The sequence below is a fragment of the Thermobia domestica genome, chromosome 2, assembly GCF_964235325.1.
Source record: "Thermobia domestica chromosome 2, izTheDome1.hap1.1, whole genome shotgun sequence".
Classification (NCBI taxonomy): Eukaryota; Metazoa; Arthropoda; class Insecta; order Zygentoma; family Lepismatidae; genus Thermobia; species Thermobia domestica.
Window position 1 is genome coordinate 222,133,500 of NC_137455.1, and position 20,501 is coordinate 222,154,000.

Genomic DNA, 20,501 nt, shown 5'->3' on the forward strand with positions numbered 1-20,501 from the left:
ATATATATATATATATATTAATTTTATATACATTTTCTTAGATTAAATTACAAAATTTGCTGTTTTTTACAATTTTACAATAAATTTATAAGAAAATATGATATTGCATTGTTAAAAATGTAATTTTACACCACTTCGTATTAGTAATTTTATTTTATAGGTGTAAATTGATTTACATAGAGGCTTGACAAACAGACTGCCAACGTTTTTCGTAAATTTACCTATGAAATTTTTTGCAATGTATAATGTGCGTGTGGTATTGACTTTTTTATAGAAAAAGTCAAATGAAGGCCAAAAATTGCCGTTCTGCGATAGTGACGCTGTAAAATCTTGAGGAAGCGAGCAACTACAATAAGAACTTGATTGGTTTAGCACAACATTTGTGTCTGCAACGATAAATCTTGGAATGCTACAAGCCTTTTTGTTACTTGAATAATTAAATGTATTTTACTTGCATTAAACGGAAACTATATCTAATAGTTAGGTAAAATTATTCTGCCCTCGAGAATCAAAACTTCTTTGAAAGGACATATTCTTATCAGTTTCGCTTCATAAGTTTTTCATAAACTGTCAAGCAACGAAAATAGAGTAGTCACTTGTAATTGGGAGATAGTATATTATAAGGTTAAATTTACGCACTCACAAAACGTAAATTCCAACGTCTACCGAAAGGGTTCCAGTCTGTTCCTCAAGCACATTATCGAAACTTGATAACTGATCCAAGTATGGATGTTTGTGACAGAATTATTAATCTTCCTGTTGGTCCAAATATCAATTTCATGGTAATGCGAAGGAGCTTTACGACTCTCTTAGTTATTGAGGATATAGTTACGAAATTTAAGAAAACTACAAAGGCATGTAATAAAAATCTTACGCATTAAGTGCATAATTTAACCAGAATGAGGCGCAAGAAGTGAATTTTTGGTACAAGGTGGATTTAATTTATAGTAATGAATCATTACTAATGATTGCATATCTAACAATAGGCATATTCAGATGTTAAATATGAATGACAGTTTTCCGGTTACGCTCTTTCGACAATAGAGCTAATCCTTTAAAACAAATTGTAAAACCATAATACAACCTAGGACTAACTATTCCCAACATTTCAGATTTTTCTATAAAGCCCCATTGGAGATATTGGACAGTGAAATATGCTAAATTGGCATAATTCACCAAATTTACGATTTTTTTCAGGCCTTTGAGAGCAGCTACAGGCCTGTAAATTTTTGTGTATTAACTTGTGACCCCGGACTACATGCACTCACAAATTCAGACCTCTACGTAAGTTGTTTCCTCTTCCCAAACATGTTTTCAATGTCCAAAAAAAGATTTTGTGAACAAAACACCTTCTAGAGCAGCGTTTCCCAACCGGTGTGCCGCGGCACACTGGTGTGCCGTGAATGAGCCGCTGGTGTGCCGCGAGAAATCGAAACAAAATTATTAATTTTATAGCAATCAAATTGCAAAACGTAGAGAAAAATGTATATTTGTATTTCACATTACTATGAACCTCTACTATGAATCTACAATTTTAAGTTTCATATACTGAGAAAAATCCGTTCTCCAGACAGCGATATATTGTACAAATATACGGAAACCTCTTGCTTACTACAGGAATCAGTACGAGGCATACGCTATCCTTATGCTATATATGCACTGCCTAGATGCATCCTAGATGCTATATATGCCTTAGATGTTACATCATGCCGTTGCAGACTATTTCGTAACTTGAAAATTTAAAATATCATTCAATCCTTTCAAAAAAATTACCTACATTTGTGTTTTAAAAATAAGAGATATTTGTTTGTTTGTTCGTTATTTAGTGACCTTCCTTCTTAGTAAAAAGGTTGGATACAGTTTTTAAAAAGAAAGCGTATTTCTAAAAACCTGAGTCCAATTTTTCATTGCATTTGTTTTCTATTTTTAAATTTGAATGAAAAATAAGCATAATTATTTACCACGGGGGAAAACCAGTGATCGAGCTTTCTTCTCTGTGAGGAGATCAACAATAACAGAAAAAATACCACTGTGTTTTATATTTACAAATAATAATATCTATAAGTGTGCCGCGAGAATCCAAGTAACACCCGTAGTGTGCCGCAAGTTGAAAAAGGTTGGGAAACGCTGTTCTAGAGTATGACATTACTTAATACTTTGACTCACTTCTGCTCAAAAACACAAAACGCGCTTTGTTGCATGTTATGGTATACTAAAGGACTAACTATTCCCAAAATTTCAGATTTTTTATCTAGGCACATTGGAGATATTGGACAGTGAAATATGCTAAATTGGCATAATTCCCCAACTTTACGATTTTTTTTTCAGTCCATTGGGAGCAGCTACAGGTCTGTAAATTTTTGTGTATTAACTTATGACCCTGGACTACATGCACTCACAAATTCAGGCCTCTACATCAGTTGTTTCCTCTTCCCAAACATGTTTTCAGTGTCTAAAAAATGTTGCTACTCTAAGCCTGATTTCACCCCTTCAAATGGTTTTAGTCAAAAATGTTAAAAGATCTAAATTTTAGCTCTGCACGAGTTGGAGACGTCCAGCAATTTTCAATTTGTTAGGGCAAATACATGCTGAGATATTCAAAATAACGTATTTTTTTTTTTTTTTTTTTTTTTTTTTTTGGAAAGATCGAGCAGCAATTTTTCTGTTTTGTCGATCACTTTGCATGGATTGACCCACCTCCACTCTTGCCACACTTGGTACAATTGTACCAAATTCAGCCCTTTTTGTCATTCATCGGCCCGTTGGTACCACGCTGGCATTTTCAGCCCCTTTTGTGAAAAGATTGGTACTATTCTACCCAATTCAGCACCGTTTAACAAATACTTGACACATTTTCAAAAGTGTCAGTAAGACTTTCCCTACATCTCTTTCTTTTGACGTCTTTCAGGGAAGGTTCTAGGACCCTGTACGACGGACCGCGGACATCCGTTAGTGAAGTGGTAGAGCGTGCTTGGGGTCCCTGGTTCGATCCCAGCTCGCGCCGTGTGTACTTTGTGGTGGACGAACACCGTGCTCGTGGATTTTCTCGGGGATCTCCCGTTTCCTCCCATTTTCTTCATTCCACCATTTCACTCATATCTCATCATCACCGTCTCTTTTAGCCTAACCGGTATAACCGTGGGACGTAAAACTTAAAGATTTCATTTCATTTTAATTTACCCATTAGTGACGGTGGGTAACCAGCTTGTTATTCCCATCCATCGCACCTGGACCGGTTTTACATTTTTTTTTTTTTTTTTTTTTTTACAAATGTCAGTTTACTTACCTTATATTTTTCTTACATTCTATTATTCTCCTTCGGTCGTGAAATGAGCAAGAATAAGGAGGCAATAATTTATATTTTAATATTTTATTATAATGTACTATTTACACACAAACTCGGTGATTGATTTGTTTCTAGTTTTATATTTTTTCATACACTGATAAAAAAATTGTATGTGGCGTACTTAATAAGCTATAGGCTACATGCGTAACTCCTGTAGTTTTTGGACTTAACGTGGGGCCTGCAGCAGACGTGTAACTGAAAACGTATATTTTATAATACTTTCCGTATAAGTGTTCCATCTATACGTACTTTCCGTATGAAACAATATGCGGTCAGGATCTCACATAGAAGTGGACGTATATAACATAAAGCTGAGGAATGCAAACTAAGTATATGCATGTGATATACGGAAAATTGTTGGATGTTAGGCATCCTGCAACGGCATGATGTAACATCTAAGGGCAGTGCATATGTAGCATATGGATAACGTATGGTCCATACTGATTTCTGTAGTAAGCAAGAGGATTCCGTATATTTGTACAATATAACGCTGTCCAGAGAATGGATTTTTCTGTGTATATGGCCATAATACTTTTTTTTTGGTTTATTGATCACTGAAATAAAGGCGCGTTTGATTTCCTTACAATACATACCAAAAATGATAACTGTTTTTCCTTTTAATTTGCGTCCTCTGTTAAACTTCCTACGTTCGATAAAAGTTTCATTTACTTCCACGGTTGTTCGGGTTACTCCTATTTGAGCGTTTTTAAAAAGTAATTTTTAAAAAGAGTACTTGGTTTGCACGCTTGGAAGAGGGGGTAGGAGTGCTCTAGAACGTCATCTCTTTTAGTTTCGTGTTATAGAGCCATGTATTACGCTGGTATAAAATAATGAATTCAGCCCTTTTTGTTTCAATTTGGTACTATTTTTCAGCCCACTCCAGAGATAGGACTGTGGCAACACTGCCCACCTCTGAGCACAACTTCCAAGTTGGTAAGCTTACCCATTTTTCTTCCTTACTTTTCTTTTACCTTGAACCCTAGACATTATGTAACAGTAAAATCTCCAACAATAGAAATATAATCGAGTATCACTAAATCCTATAAAAGACAAATATATATATACTGGTATTCATACTGGAATCATTAAAATGAATAACACTAACAACAATAGGGAAGAAAGTAGAAGAGTTTCGACTGACCTATCAACAATGTACTTGTTACTACTAAGAAAATGAAGTAGTGATATGTTAATATACACAGTAACTTACTCTTAGTTCCTTATTATACTCTAATTGACAGAGAAGATCCTGGGCGTATTTCTTCTGAGCCATTCTTCTTCTAACTTTTTGTTCCTCTGCCATTCTTTGATACTCCATAGATTCTTCCTCTAATCGCTGTCTCAACGCAATACCTTGCTTTATCTCTTCTAGTTCAGCTTGTCTTCGGTCTTCAAGTTGCTGCTTCAAGCCTTGTACTACCTCCTGAAAGTATGCGAACATTATTGTATGTAAGTATGACAATATCATTGCTTACCGTACCCTACTGTTAGCAGTAAAAGTTAATATGAAGGAAATCAAGTTTTCTTTTTAAAAGCATTAAATTTTAATGCAATTTACGAAATGCTAAAACGGAAATAAGTAAGGTGAGTCAGAAATCGGATTACAGAGGCTACAACCAGCAGCATAGGTTAATTCGACGGATTGGGGTTTAACATTCGTTTCTAACACCGACGCTATACGAGGTTGGACGCACTAATTAAAATGGAATCCGAAACACTACTCGGGTTTATGTCCGAAGCAAGCATTTCTACCAAGGAAATGGGAACGTACATACAAAAATCTTCTTAACCCTTAACCCGAAACACCGGTCTCACAAGCCGGCAGTAATTTTTGAATTTTCAGATTGGCAACACTGTTCATACAACAATCACATCCCCCACTCTACCTTCCTAGAAAACCCTTACACACAATTCTGTAGCGTTGGTTGTCAGTTTGAAGTTGACAGGCTTGTGTATCCTGCGCTTTTGTAAACACCTACCGTTCTGAGAGACCGGATGTTTCTTATTACGTGTATTTTATCTCCGGCGTAAAATATCGGATGTTTCGGGTAACGTTAACATTTTTGGATGCTGAAGTCTGTCGTTGGGACAAGATTTTAGTGGTTTGTTTGCTCATTTGAAACATTTTAAAAAGTATTTTGCAATGGATAGGCTTTCAGCTAGTGGGTCTAAAAGAAGGACTTCAACAATTGTGTCTAGCACAGATTTTGAACAAAGAATCAAAGAGCTAGTGCGGAAAGATTCTGAATCAGAGAACGAATCTGAAGGCTTAGACGATTTTGATGATTCAGACAATGACTCAGACTATGTTATTCCGGAAGAACCAGAACAAATTGGAGAAAACACAGTCGATCAACAAGAAAATACAAGTGATGAAGATGAGAATGACCTTCTAGAAGCAGAAACTTCACTCTTCTCCGTGGAAGTTGTTCCTGATACGAGTAATGATCAGTGTTTCTATGGTCGAAATAAGTTCAAGTGGGAAAGTAAAGAACCATCAAGAGCAACAAGGACTCCAAATCATAATCTTCTAAAAGACCGACGTTTGCCAGGGCTGACTGTAAAAGGCCAAAGAATGGGAAGCCCAAGCGCCAGTGAGATATGGGGGACTCTGTTTGATGAAAACATGCTTCAAGAAATAGTACTTCGTACAAACCTAAAACTGCAATCAGTTAGGTCCAAACTCAAATCAAGTACCAACTCTTCAAACTACAGAAATACAGATTCTGTTGAAATTAAAGCGTTGATTGATTTGCTAATGTTAACATCTAATTTTAAATCTGGTCACGAAGACATGTACTCACTTTTCTCTAGTGATTCTGCAAAAGACCTGTTTTCAGAGCTACAACGTCGGTAAAAAGATTCGAGATTCTACTAATGTGTCTACAATGTGACGATTCATCCACCCGAGACGAAGAAAGAAAACTGATCGTGCTGCCACAATATCCTACATCGTTGAAAAATTTATCTCCAATTCACCGGAAATGTTTTGTCTCAATTCCAACGTGACAGTAGACAAAATGCTGGTAGGAGTATGCTTTCAAGGTGTACATACATGCCCAAAAAGCCTTCCAAGTATGGAATAAAAATCATGTGTATGGCTGACTCTTAGATCTCGTATGTTTTTAACGCATATATATATATACCGGCAGGGACATTGACGGGGTAGGACTTTCAGAACAAGAACATAAATTGCTGAAGCCTACTCAAGCAGTTTTACACTTGTGCAAACCAATTGAAGGTTCTAATCGCAACGTTAATTGGTTTAGCTCTGTTGAACTAGTCGAAGCACAAAGAGAGATCTCTCACTTTTGTTTGAACTCTAAAGAAAAACAAAAGAGAGATCCCACCAGAATGTCTACCTCAGAAATCAAGACCTGTAGGTTCAGTACAGTATGGTTTTTAAGGTGACAACTATTGTCTCAGTTCTTCCTAAGAAAAACAGGGCTGTTTTGCTTTTGAACCTGTGTGGTAAAATTACTGCACAATATGTATTTATTTCTGCAATTTTTCATGGATTGTATTTTATTTCCTTTATTAGTATTCACTAATTTCTCTCTACGAACTCGAATAAATAAATTACGTTGTGCACTTAGGTGCAAATAATCTTACAGCAAGAAGCTTGATTGTTCCAAACATCAAGGCTAAAGTAAAACATATTTGACTTGTTGTTTCAGGTGGTATGATAGTGTAGCGGTAACGTAAAGGACTTACGATTAACTGAGCTGTCCAAAATAAGTTCAAGTCCTGTTCATGCCAAAGTTGTTTTTTTATAAAGTGATTGTGTAGAATCGATATCTCATACTAGACGAACAATACTTAAGAATGTGGAAGCAAACACCTGTATCGTGGTAGGACGATTTACGAATGTTGGTTGGGGAAGGGCAAGGGAGTTACCAGGACATTCGAAACACTTCATTGATCTGCAGTATACACTTTATGTGTTATACTTCTCAGAAGGAAACACTACACCATTTATTCAAGAAAGTTTGGGTAAAGTGATCGGTGGTGTAGTGGTAAAGTGCCAGACTTCCAAATGGAAAATATAGACTCGATTCCCCGTCACATAGTATAACTTTTTCGCACAAAATAATGGCTGTAAAGAGAGATTCATCTCCTGCTGGAGAACTTACAAGGCATCACTGGTGAGAATTTGAGTAAACAGTGTGTGCGTTCTTTATCATACACTGTAAAAAGTATGTTTCATATTTATATTCGTCCCTCCCTCTCTCTCTCCTTCTTGACCTTTCCCTATCTTGTCTTTGCATCTTTCACTTCTTCCCCTCCCTCTCACGCACACACGCACTTCTTGTGCGTGTGCGTGTTCTAAAGTTAAAACAGAGCAAGAGACCGATAGGCCTGGTCTGGAAAATGTAATTAACTGGCAACTTCACCGTAGTGTTTTTCGTGCTCGGGATAACATCTCCAATCCTGGTCATCTCTGAAAGAAATACTGTTCAAACGCAAAGGAATAAGCAAAATATCTTTTTTATCATCTGGGTTACCGAATCTCAGTCGAATTACCGGGTCACTACAGGTTTGAATTCTCGACCCAGTGGTGGTCCATAAGCTTACCAACATCATTCGACTGACACTATGATCCATTTGAGCTCTAGTGTGTTCATTCTATCTGTGCAACTTACAACGTTATATCCGCAAGAGGTGAAATTGATGGTGGATGTTCGGAACAGATAATCTTTGTAAAAGACTAGAAAAGGGCAACCTCTTTGGTTATTTGAAAAGAAAATTTTATTTATACTAGTTTGACACAAAATTTGTTTCCATCCTATAATTCCATGTGTTTTGTTCAAGTTGAAATTTGAAACATGCAAGATCTGCTACATTTATAAGGAACATCCAATTTTCCATTTGAACATTTGTAATTTTTCATTAAAATACAATTTGCACTTTTAATATAGGATATTTCTGATAAAAAATTTAGCAGTAAAATAGCACTCATTTAATTTTATCTTTCTTTCTTTTTCTTTTCGTTTCTTTTTTCTTTCTTTTCGTTCACTTTGCATTAGTAGTCTGGAATGGAAGATATGACCTACGCTACCTACTTGGTTTATTAGAAAGTAGTTTGGATAGTACGTCCAATGAACACTACCGAATTTACAACCGAACCACGCGGAAACAAAGCATGTGTCTTAAACTTTTGTATCTTAGATGTGTCTCGGAGATCTACAGTTCTACTGGAAATTGAGTATACTATAAATTTTAAAAGTGACTTAATAAATGTTTTAAGCATCCTCTATATATTCGAATAGTCCTGAAAAATATATAAAAACAAACGTTATTTTTATATTACTGTTAGATTTTTGGTAACGGAACTTTATAATGTTTGGTTCTTTTCTTACTACGTTAAAATTCCACATTTTTGTCTGTTCTCCCTTTTATTTTTCTTCTTTTCTCGCCTTCCCTCTCTCTGCCTCATTTCTGAAGCTCTATGTAATAGACATCCATTGCTTTCAATGTTTCATTGTATTAAAGTTTCTCCCTACATCTTATGAATCTTGTTTCATTGCGGTTTTGTTATTTCTTACGAGTATTATCGATACTAATACATGTGTAGTTCGAAATTAGAATTGCGCTCATGTTGTTAGCTAATTTAATATGGGAGAGAAGAAAGGAGAAGAGAGAGGGGATCTCTTTACCAGACACGATTATGGGATAAAAATGTGTATATTGGGTGGGCTAGCTGCGCAGCGTTAGCTGTTGCAATTTATTTTTAATGCGCAGTGTGCATCAGGTAATTGGTTATCGTAGGTCTATCCAGGTGGCCCAGGTTTGTACCTCCGCATATCTGAAATTTTAAAGACCGTTCAATTTTAAGTTAAACCCCCACTCGTTGTGATATGTAAGATCTGTGGAGAAGGAAAGAGATACGAAAATGGAGGAGAATTGAAGTAGGTCCATGAATGGAGACGAAGGTTTACAAACATTTCTTTCGTTTGTTCCAGATTTGACATTTTCAGTTAATGTCAACCACTTTCTAACCCATGTTTGATTAGTGTTTTCTTTTATTTCATTCTTTCTTCCCATATGCACTATGTAGGGAAATAATACATTATATGCACAACGATTTATATCGCTAATACATAGCACTCATTGGACATTAAGCTCCAAACAATACAGTTTTTATACTATAATGGAGAAATTCCCGTGCGTGAGCTGCACAATAGAAGCTTCTTTCAGTGCTTCACAGGTTTAGCAACTGTGTTCGGTTGCTAAAATTGACATGTGTAGATTGGGATGTATCTGCCAAGATGATTGTGATACCAGCAAAAATACTGGATCCTACCTGATGGAGTTTAGCAAGTCAGAGAAGGGGAATTACTTTTGCTGTTGACTGTATTTTGAATACATTACTACCAAACAGAAAGCCAAGAATAGTCAAAGCAGTTTATTTCAGCAGGAAAACATGTCCCAAAACAGGTAAGAACTCTTACACAGAGTAACAAAATGATGGTAGCGATTTTGTGAAATTCTCAAGATACCCTTATATTTGATTACCTAGAAACTCGTCAATATTATTCGTTCCTCGATAGAATCCTGAAAGAAAGATAAATATGCAATAGTTTTCACACTGAACATATAAAAAGATGCTTCAATTTATGCTGAGAAAATTCTAGTACAACAGAACAATTAACCTGGTTACACTACTGAAAATGCCATGATCAAAACTCGAATCACAGTACCATGTCTATTGTTCATTACAGCTTTCGAAAAAAATGTCAACGTGTATTAATAAAACAAAACTGATCAAAGCAAGAAATATATATTATTAAAATTTGTGTAATAGTTTCGGCAATGTAACATTCCCTTCATCAGATATATTATGAAAGATTGATCCAAGAACAACAACTTAAATATAAATAGAAAGTGAAAGGAGATAACGTCCTCTCTCCGCAGAACCAATCATGATTTCCCACTACTGTTTACATTCATCTGCTACTAAACACAAGTTTTTTCTTGTTAGGTGTTTCTTTTATATTTTTTTTCAATTATAAACAAAACATGAATTTTTAATTAGGTGCTTGTTACGTACTTTCAGTCGCACCTCAATGGGATTCGATCCATGAACCTCAAGATTACCAAACAACGACTCTATTTACCGGTACTCATCCACGGAGCCACACAGAAATATGGGCAGTCATATGTCAGACATGAAACGTTTGTTTCTTACAAAACGTTTATTTGTAATTGAGAAAGCTAGAGTAATTCCCGTCTCTAGCTTTTCTTTCCCCGGCACTAAGTTAATTACTGTTGTCCCAGCCTGGGAAGAATATTTTCCACCCCTCTAGAAACTTAACAATTTTCATACATTTTTAGCAACACAAAATATTTATCCATGGCTGTTCTGCATAATTATGCTTATACAAAACAATTACTTCCAATTCTATCAACTCCAGTACCAAGTAAACAGAAATACTGGATATGAAATTCTATATCTCGCGAAGAATCTTGCAGAAAATATCCAAATTCAATTTTTCTATTTGGAACAGGGTGAAGCACACACTCGGGGTTTAGGGAGAAGGTTGCGCCCAAGAGATTTGTTTTGCGGAGACGGGGACAGAAATTTACATTTAAAATGGTAGAATCGCACGTTTAATTATACCATAATTTTATCTTTAAGAACACCAAATGCAAAGGAGAACGAATAAAATCTTTGGCTTGAAAGAATAAAATTATGGCTGAAAGTGGAAGTGAACAGAGACTGATGATGTTTAGGAACAATGGATACTACAAAGCAGTGGCGTAGCCAGGAGGTCTGGAACCTCCGACATTTGTATAAGTTGTTAAAATAAGGCCTATGGGTAGAAACATACCGAAGAGACCTCGCGATCGAGGTCGAGGTTTAATTCGCGGTCGCACCCTCGATACTGGCGCAAACACTTGGATTCAAATGAGTATGCGCATGCAGAAGATATACCTCTTGTCTCAAAAAGGTTGCGCGCATTCTTTATTACTGCTTTGAGGAAAAAATTTCTAAGTCCAACTTCGGGTATATTCGGAAAAAAGTAAACCAAGTTCGAACCTCGAAGCCAACCTTTGCAATTGAGAAAAATTTTGCACATCTGTTTTTCATCTTTTAAATATAGTAAGACTTGTTACCAGTTGTACACTGAGAGAAAAAAAATGTAGGTGGCATACTTAAAAGCGTAGGTTACATTCGTAATTCCTGTAGTTTCTGGACTTAACGTACAAACGTATATAACATCCTGCAGCAAACGTATAACTGAAAAAGTATGTATTATACGTACTGTCTGCATAAGTGCAATGACGTCATTCGTGTGACGTCATCTGCAGTAACAAGTATATACGGAGGTGATATCTAGCTTTGTGACGTCAGGATCGTATGCAGCATGTCGGTTAATAATGACGACACTCACTGACTATCAGGATGGAGCATAATTTCAAGAAGTATGCAATATACGTTCTGTACATATGTTTCTTGCGTTCAATCCCGAGACAGCATCTATATTGTACTTGTGCCCCGTACGTACGACTAGATACAATATACGTATTGTACGTATGTATTATACAGATTTTCCTTATGTCGCACACAGCTTGTCCCGATACAGCATACAGAATATCCGTATGCACCATACAGAGTGCACATATGTAGCTTATAGACTGTCTGCATGCAGCATATAGATTATACGTATGTTGCGTACAGGTTGGCCATATGTAATGTATGGATTGGATGATTGTAGCTTATAAATTGTCCATATGAAATATACGGATTTTACCTGTATCGCATACGTATTGCCTTGTTGTAATATATGGATTGGACATATTCAGGATCCAGATTGTACGTATAGTGCACCATTATTGAAGTGCTGCAACATACTGCAAAATGCATGATACATTCTTACTGTAATGTTGTCGCATATTGTTTTTCTCTGTATGGAAACAAAAATAGTTTAAAATATGGTTGATCTCCTTTGTGCCAATAATAATAAAATTAACAATACTACACTTTTCAAATCTTAGTTTGGAACAGTGAAACTGTCCAAAGAAATGTATTTACCTGCAGGGTGTCCTGTAAGTTTGGGCTTCCTGCTAATTCGTTGGAAAGCTACTGCAAAGCCAAGTGTTGAAAAGTGACACAAGCGTTAATTTTAAAATTATGGGCACAAAGACGGTTAACCATATGTTAAACTATTTTCGTTTTCATACAGAGTAAATCAATATGTGATATATTACTGTAAGAATTTATCATATGGTTTGCAGTTAGTTAGTTGCAGCACTTCAATAATAATGCAAAATGCACAGCCATATACAATCCTATATTCAAACTCAAACAAGATTTACGTACAATCATTTATTAAGCTGTTATCATCCATTGCTTGTACGATATAAAGATTATTTTACCTCATTCTTTTCCTTAATAGTATATTCTTCTAAAGTGCAGTTGTTACCACAAGAGGCCTGAATAGAATTTTCCAGAAATAACTTCTCTGTACATTTTAATTTTAACAGATATGTTTTTTTTTTTTAATTTCGCAATAATTAAAAGTATGCTGACAGCCGAAAACGTGTTCGCTCACAAGATGATTCCTACTCAGTACTCGACATTAAAAATGCAACACCAAGAAGGAGACTGGGTAGCTGCACCAAAGTTCCCAGGCAGATACCTAATAGTAAGTGCAGAATATTCTTAAACGTCCGCTGTATTCGCTGTGACAACGTGGTGACAGCGGAGGCGTTGTGCAGCCATCGACTAAACATATTTATCCTTCCCTGCTCTAGACATTCTGCAAATTTGGACTTTCCGGGATGCATCCTTCTTAGTGCAACATTTAAGCAACGAGCAGTTTAACAGTCTCATACATTGCTTAAAGAAAGAGCAATGATTCTCAGAATTACTCAGAAGATATATATACAATAATTTAAAACGGTTATTTCAATCTTTGCAATTCAGAGCACGAAAAGAAGTATAGCTAAAGGAACACTGATTTTAGCCAGATAGTAACTAGTAAACTCAATCACACTCAGTACCATTAGTTGCTTGGTGTTATCTGTAAGTCAGAGATCATAGTATCTCATTTCGTGTAGATTTTTGCATTTGTTTAATGCTAAAAATGTATTTTATCGCTAATTGAACCCAGTACCATATATATACCGACAGGACGTACCTTAGTCACAAGGTGACATGAGTGAAACACTAAACTATTCGATTGACACCTGCGCCCTTGTCAACCCTAGAGAAAGTTACAAAGTGATTAAGTAAATACGGAACATAGTTCATACAAAGTATAGCGATGTATGAAGTCTCCGTTTCATATGACTTGGATAAAGGATACATCTGAAATATCAACAAAGAAATATATAATGATTTCTCTGGATAATTTGGATTAGTCCAGAATTCGAATACATACGTTGGTAAGTCCAACTTTTTTTTTTTTTTTACTTCTTTCTTCGGATTCCCAATAAAGTTGACTACTAAAAAGCTGAGTTATAGATTCTATATTAAAACAACACCTTCGCTAGACATGTTCAGTATACACATTGTCTTACATACAGAACAATATATTAGTTCTTAATGCATGTATGAAATAATAGTGCTTCGTATAGAATTTTACTTCATCCAATCGTAATAGCACAAAGGTCAAAAATACTGCGAGGGATAATGTTCTTATTACAGAGAAAAAGAGTTGAAATGACTTAACACTAACAAACATTTTCTTTAAACAGAGATAATATTTTATTCTAATTTATGGAAGAAAGAAATAATTTGTAGTACAGTATTTTTATTAGGGTTATATATTCGTATAAAAGAATGTAAATACAATTGGGTCTGTCTTCAGAAAGGACGTACTTTTAGCCACAACCTACACTGCTTCTTTTCACTGTCTTCGAAGCAGAATCCTGGTTTTGTTTTGATGCACGAAATACCTGAAACAAAAATCAGAAAATATTTAAAATATTAATTTCAGTGTGCTTAATTTGGTTGTACTTAACAATACAAAGTATCTTAACATTTTTGAGATTAAATGGACAAAATCTGTTCGGTCAGGTATGGACTTTTGGGTTGCACGTAGAAAAACTATGAAGTGTTTATTGATGCTGAACAACAACTCAAAATGTATTACTATTCAAAAGTAAGTGGGTACCCCAATGGTGTTCGAGGTACCATGGGGTACCTAATGTCTGTATTTTTTAGATATGTGGAAATGTATGTCTCTAAAATATAGGGAACTGACATTTGTTTACCGAAAACCTCAACTCGGTAAGCCTTAGGGATATTGAGATATGGGAAAATAAAAAGCGACACCATAGAAGTGTGGGGTTTGCGTACTAGGTGGTGCAGTTTCGGAAACGTAATTACGAGGGCTTACAACAACCTCAAAAGTAGTTTCAATTAAATACACTACACACACGCCCTGATGGGGGTTTTCGGGTACCATGATATTCGCAGAACTCTCATTTCTAAATATTCTAAAATATGTCTTAATAACGTTTTAAAGAACGTTAGAGGTGTGTGTTTACCGAAACCGCAAGTCGGTACGCCTAACAGTTACCGAAATATGGTGAAATAAAAAGCGACACCATAGGTACGTGGAGCTTGCATATTAGACAGTACAATTTAGAAAATTAATTAAAATATGACTATCAAGATATTGTCAAATAAAGGGAGGATCCATACAGTTATGGGGTTTTCGTGTTAGGTGGTAAAATTTCCGAAACCGGTCATGGAAAGTTAATAAGCATCAGTAGCAAGTTCATCTTAAAATAATTAGGTATTTCCATGGAGTTTAAGAACATCATGGGGTCTACCAAGATTAAATTTTAAAAGTTTTGGAAAATATATTTTGACATTTGTAAAGACTATTAGAAATATGTATTTACCTAAAACTTCCAGCTAGTACATCTAGCAGCTAGAGAGACACCATACAATAAAAGCGTATTAGATCTTGAAATTTCAGAAAACAATTATTGATCCTAACAAAAGTTAAATAAGATGGTACTTATATGGGTTAAGTGAGTACCTCAGACTCGTCAGTACAATTTCGATCGAAAGATTAATTCAGCTCTAAATTTTGTTTGGACAATTCAAAGCGTTCATCGGGCTCTGAAATAAAGTAAACATTTTTTGTCAATATCTAATATAGCAAGCGAGATGTAAGGAATTATGTATTTTATGACGTCGTAAAAATAGAGACCCACATGGATTTGTACTTTTGAGTATTTGCTGTAAGAAGAAGAAATTTCCGAAAACAACCGTATATAACTTAATAGACAATTAAATGGGCGAGGGCACGGTGGCTTAGTGGTAGAGTGCTTACCTCCGGTGTATTGGGTTCTTGGTTCGATCCACGGCCAAGTCAGTTTGTAGTGGACATCGTATTCGTGGGTTTTCTCGGGGTACTCTCTTTCCTCCCACCTTTGCATTCCATCAATTCTGTCAACAACATTCACTTGCTTTAATCATAATCTCCCTGAGACTAAAATGCATAATCGTGGGTAGCTACACTGAAATATTTCCTTTTATTTAATTTTAAAATTAAATAGGGAGTTAAGTATGATCGTATTTCTATGGGTTAAGTGAATACTCCAATAGTTTCTGCAAAAAAAGATTAGTTAAATACCCTACCACTAAGCTACTGTGTCCCCGCCCACTGAATTGTCTATTAAGGTATATACAGTAGTTTTCTGATTTTTTCTTATAGGAAAGACCCAAAAGTACAAATCCATAAAGATCTCTATTTTTGCGTCATAAAATAAATAATTCCTTATATCTTAGTTACTATCTTAGATATTGACAGCGAATTTTCATTCTTTTGCACAGCTCGATGAACCCTTGGAATTGCCTGAAGAAAACCTAGGACTGAACTAATCTTTCGATCGAAATTGTACTGAGGTACTCATTTAACCCATAGAAGTACCATCTTATTTAATTTTGTTGCGACCAATAATTGTTTCCGAAATTTCAAGATCTCATAAGGTTTTATTTCACAGTGTTTCTCCAGATGTTAGATGTACTAGCTGGAAGTTTTGGGTAAATACATATTTCAAATACTGTTTAGAAATGTCAGATTATATTTTCTAAAGCTTTTAAAATTTAATTTTGGTAGACTCCATGATGTTCTAACACCCTATGAAGATATCTAATTACTTTAAGATGAAATTGCTACTGGTGTTTATTAACTTTCCATGACCGATTTCGGAAATTTTTGCATCTAACACGAAAACCCCTTAACTGTGTTGGTCCTCCCTTTATTTGACAACATCTTGATAGCCGTTAGTCATATTTTAATTCAATTTCCGAATTGTAGCGTCAAGTATGCAAGCCCCACATACCTATAGTTTATTCCCCCCCCCCCAAAAAATCAGTTCTTTACATTTTAGAGACATGTATTTCCATATATCTAAAATGCAGAAATTAGGTACCGCATTGGAACCCCATTGGAGTACTCACTTACTTTTGCATAGCAAGGTAAAAACGCCAGTGGTTCTCACTTTAAGTTTGAAAACATACTATTTTGTCTCTTCTCTGAGCATCGTAAATCTGTCGGAGCTGTACCATAGTTGGAAAGACTCACTGATCCTTCCTATAATGACCATGTAGTCAGAATTCAAAAAGGAGTAGCCGTTGACGGAAAAACAATATTTTAAAATCCTTGCACCAGTAATCGTCACCTTAAAATCAAAATGTTCCAGTAGTAGTCAGGATTTTCTACCAGTGTTCGTCACTCAAATAACTTGACATAATTTATTCAAAAACGTACTGTGTATCAGTTTAGGGTTAAGAATACAATATAAAGTAGTAAGCTTAATAACTTTGCATCACTTTTAACACTCAAGAAAGAAAATAAAAACGTTTTTACATACTTTTTGAAGCAATTTCAGAAAGAAAAATGTTAACTAAATTCAAAAGTTAACTGTATATCACTTCCACGTTGAGAGTACAATATTAAATACTATGTTTAATAACTATACGTCACTTTAAACTCTCAAGAATGAACATAAACGTTTGTACATACATTTTAAAAACAATCTGAGAAACAAAATAAGTTAACTGAAATCAAAATTTAATTATACATCACCTTAAGCTTAAGAATACACTATAAAATGCTGAGATTAATAAAAAATGAAATCTTTAAGTTTAACGTCCCACGGTTATGCCGGTTAGGATAAAAAGACGGTGATAATGAGAAATGAGTGAAATGGTGGAATGAAGAAAGTGGGAGGAAACGGGAGAACCCCGAGAAAACCCATGAGCAAGGTGTTTGTCCACCACAAAGTCCACACGGCGCGAGTTGGGATCGAACCAGGGACACCAAGCACCGGAGGTGAACGATCTACCACTGAGCCACCGCGCCCTCTGAGATTAATAACAATGCATTACTGAAGAATGAAAACAAAAGTTTTAGCTACCTATATTGTATTTACATGTTATTTCTCATTAACTTTTTTTTTTTTTTGATAACTCATGATCAAGTCTAGGGATGCGCAAGAGAAAAGATTTGAGGTTGTCTCCTCTCGAAAAGGTGCCACGAAAGTTATGTCTCGTCTCGAAAACTGGATCCGTTTCTATTGGAAGAGCTCTATCTTGTCTCAAATTTTGTAACTAAAATTCTGTCTCGTCTTGTCTCGTGCGCATCCCTAATCAGGTCCATAGCCAAAAACTTCATTTCGGAGGGGGTTTGGGATATTAGAATTTAGATATAGATAATCGATATCGACAAACTATCGAAACTTGTTCGAAATATCGAAAAATACAGCAATATCGAAATATAAACAATATCAAAAATCGAAAATATAGAAATATGAAAGAGATAAAAAAATATGGATATATCGAACAAAAATGGATATATGATCTTGGAATACGATTTGGTGGAATAATGAGGGAGAAAAATAATCATTGATTAAATATTAAATTAAAGAAATAAGAGCCTGACGCTCAAATACTTATCTATCCGGCACCCATCTTGATCCCCATAAAATATCATGAAGTGCTTGATTGATTCTAAACCCAATAATAGTAATAGTAATTTAACAATAAACACAGAATATATAATTTACGCACCTTGAAATGTAGAAATTAATGATTGTATTCCCCAGCTTTCCAACAGACCTTTGATTTCTCCAAATGAAGATTCGGATATCTTGTTTCTTCTCAAGCAATAATGGGTTACAATAATCAGTTGCAGTCCAAAGCCAAGTCACTAAGTTAAGCATGAATATAAAATAATTCATTAGTTAGATGCAAACAAAATCCTACGCATGTAAATCCGAATCTACTTGTATTAAATTGTAAATTTAAACAAACTAAATTATACTACAGTTATAGTGACATCAAACATACATTAAATAAGGTATACAGGGTGTCTCAAAAGTCCCCTGACATAGGGTAACTCTGTTATTATCAGAGTTACAACAGAATGTAGGAGGGAAAAGCATATCCAATTATGATGTTTTCAATCTAAAGTGAAGGAATTTTTAAAATCGGATGACCCGTTTGCGCTGTACACTCTCTATGCGCCCAATGTGAAATGAAAATGCAACGTTGCCATTTACCTGGATCCACAACAGAAGTGAGTGAAGTTACTGTCTTTTACGCTAACATGTCAATGGCCAGCCCCCGTTTCAAACAGTAACTTCATTCACTTATGTTGTGGGTCCAGGTAAATGACAACGTTGCATTTTCATTTAAAATTGGGTGCATAAAGTGTATACAGCACAAACATCTTGTCCGATTTTTTTAAAAAGTGTTCACTTTAGATTGAAAACGTCATATTTCGAGATGTTTTTCCTCTTACCTTTTGTTGTAACTCTGATAATAACACAGTTACCCTATGTCAGGGAACGTTTGAGACATCCTGTATACATCATAAGAAGTTCCTTTCTAAATTCTACACGGATGTGGTTTCATTGAATGTGAGGTGGATGATACACATTAGGCCTTTTGGGAGTATGTCACACGGACGACCGTAATTTTCTGTTCAAAATTTTTATGAACTGGTAGGATATGTGATACATACGGCCACGGGCTAGAATTTTCTCAGTATGTCAAATATGCAATCAGATTTCATGCAGCTTAATTTGGTGAAAAGCTATTGCCAATTGAACGTTACATTTACCTCTTTCTTGCAGATGTTGAATCATGCCGTTAGCACGTGAGGAATGGATCGAAATAATCAAACTGTGGGGCGGGAGGAGTATATGTGCAGTGGTTGCCGATTGCAGAGTCATCCACAATGTGACTGTGTCACATGATTCAGTGTCACAGTAATTAACTAAATTTGAGAAGACGGTCACATTCGTGAACATACATCGTAGCGGTTCAAACTCGCGGGACCTTGTTCCTTCCCCATTTTGAACCGGTACATGAAAATGCCATTTTCTCCATGTTTGCCTGCGCCGATTTTGAAAATTCCTTCACTAATCGATTTCTCTCGTCGAGTACTACAAGAATCAGTTAAAATCTCGCGGGCCCTTTATTCTTCCCCATTTTGAACCGGTACATGAAAGTGCAATTTTTTTTTCATGCTTGCCTGCGCCGATTTTGAAAATTCCTTCACTAGTCGATTTCTCTCGACGAGTACTACAAGAATCAGTTAAAATCTCGCGGTCGTTTTTTCTTCCCCATTTTGAACCGGTACATGAAAATATGATTTTCTGCATGTTTACTTACCTGCGCCGATTTTGAAAATTCTTTCAGTAATCTATTTCTGTCGTTGAGTACTACAAGAATCAGTTAAAATATCGCGGGCCCTTTTTTCTTCCCCAGCCAATATTTTTGTATATTTTGAATGTATTCAAGTATGGAACAAAAGTATTATATAATTCCCTTAGTAGGCTTCTCAACTTAATATTTTTCAACTTAAATTTTATTTATTTTAATTATTTATTTTCTTGTGACTCAATATTTAATTGCAATCGTTCATTGGGGAGAAGGGTGGCCATTCTCAAATATATAAATATAGTATTCTTAAAATTTATGTGTTCTCGTACTATTAGTTTCTTCCACTAGACCTGGAAATTGCAAAATTAATACCTGGAAAACCTGGAAAATTCAGGGAAATTGAGTTCCATATTTATGTATGAATACTGCTATTTACAATTTTTTTCGAATAGGGAGAACTGTATGAAAGGGTGTTTTGAGAATGGTATAACAGTAGGTTTCTGGGAGTGTTGTTCG

At 35.4% G+C, this 20,501-nt stretch overlaps 1 protein-coding gene and 1 long non-coding RNA gene across 5 annotated transcripts in view; one reads left to right on the top strand and one right to left on the bottom strand.

Moving 5' to 3' along the window:
- Positions 1 to 20,501, top strand: part of LOC145678383 (uncharacterized) — a 99,716-nt gene that overhangs the window by 14,248 nt on the left and 64,967 nt on the right. The gene's annotated exons all lie outside the window — the stretch shown is intronic.
- LOC145678382 (uncharacterized) overlaps positions 1 to 20,501 on the bottom strand; it is a 290,653-nt gene that overhangs the window by 13,503 nt on the left and 256,649 nt on the right. For all 4 annotated transcript variants that reach the window (XM_081748457.1, XM_081748456.1, XM_081748458.1 and 1 more), the window contains one exon: positions 4,557 to 4,769. In XM_081748457.1, coding sequence (XP_081604583.1) covers positions 4,557 to 4,769 — 213 coding nt within the window. The remainder of the gene's footprint in view (positions 1 to 4,556; positions 4,770 to 20,501) is intronic.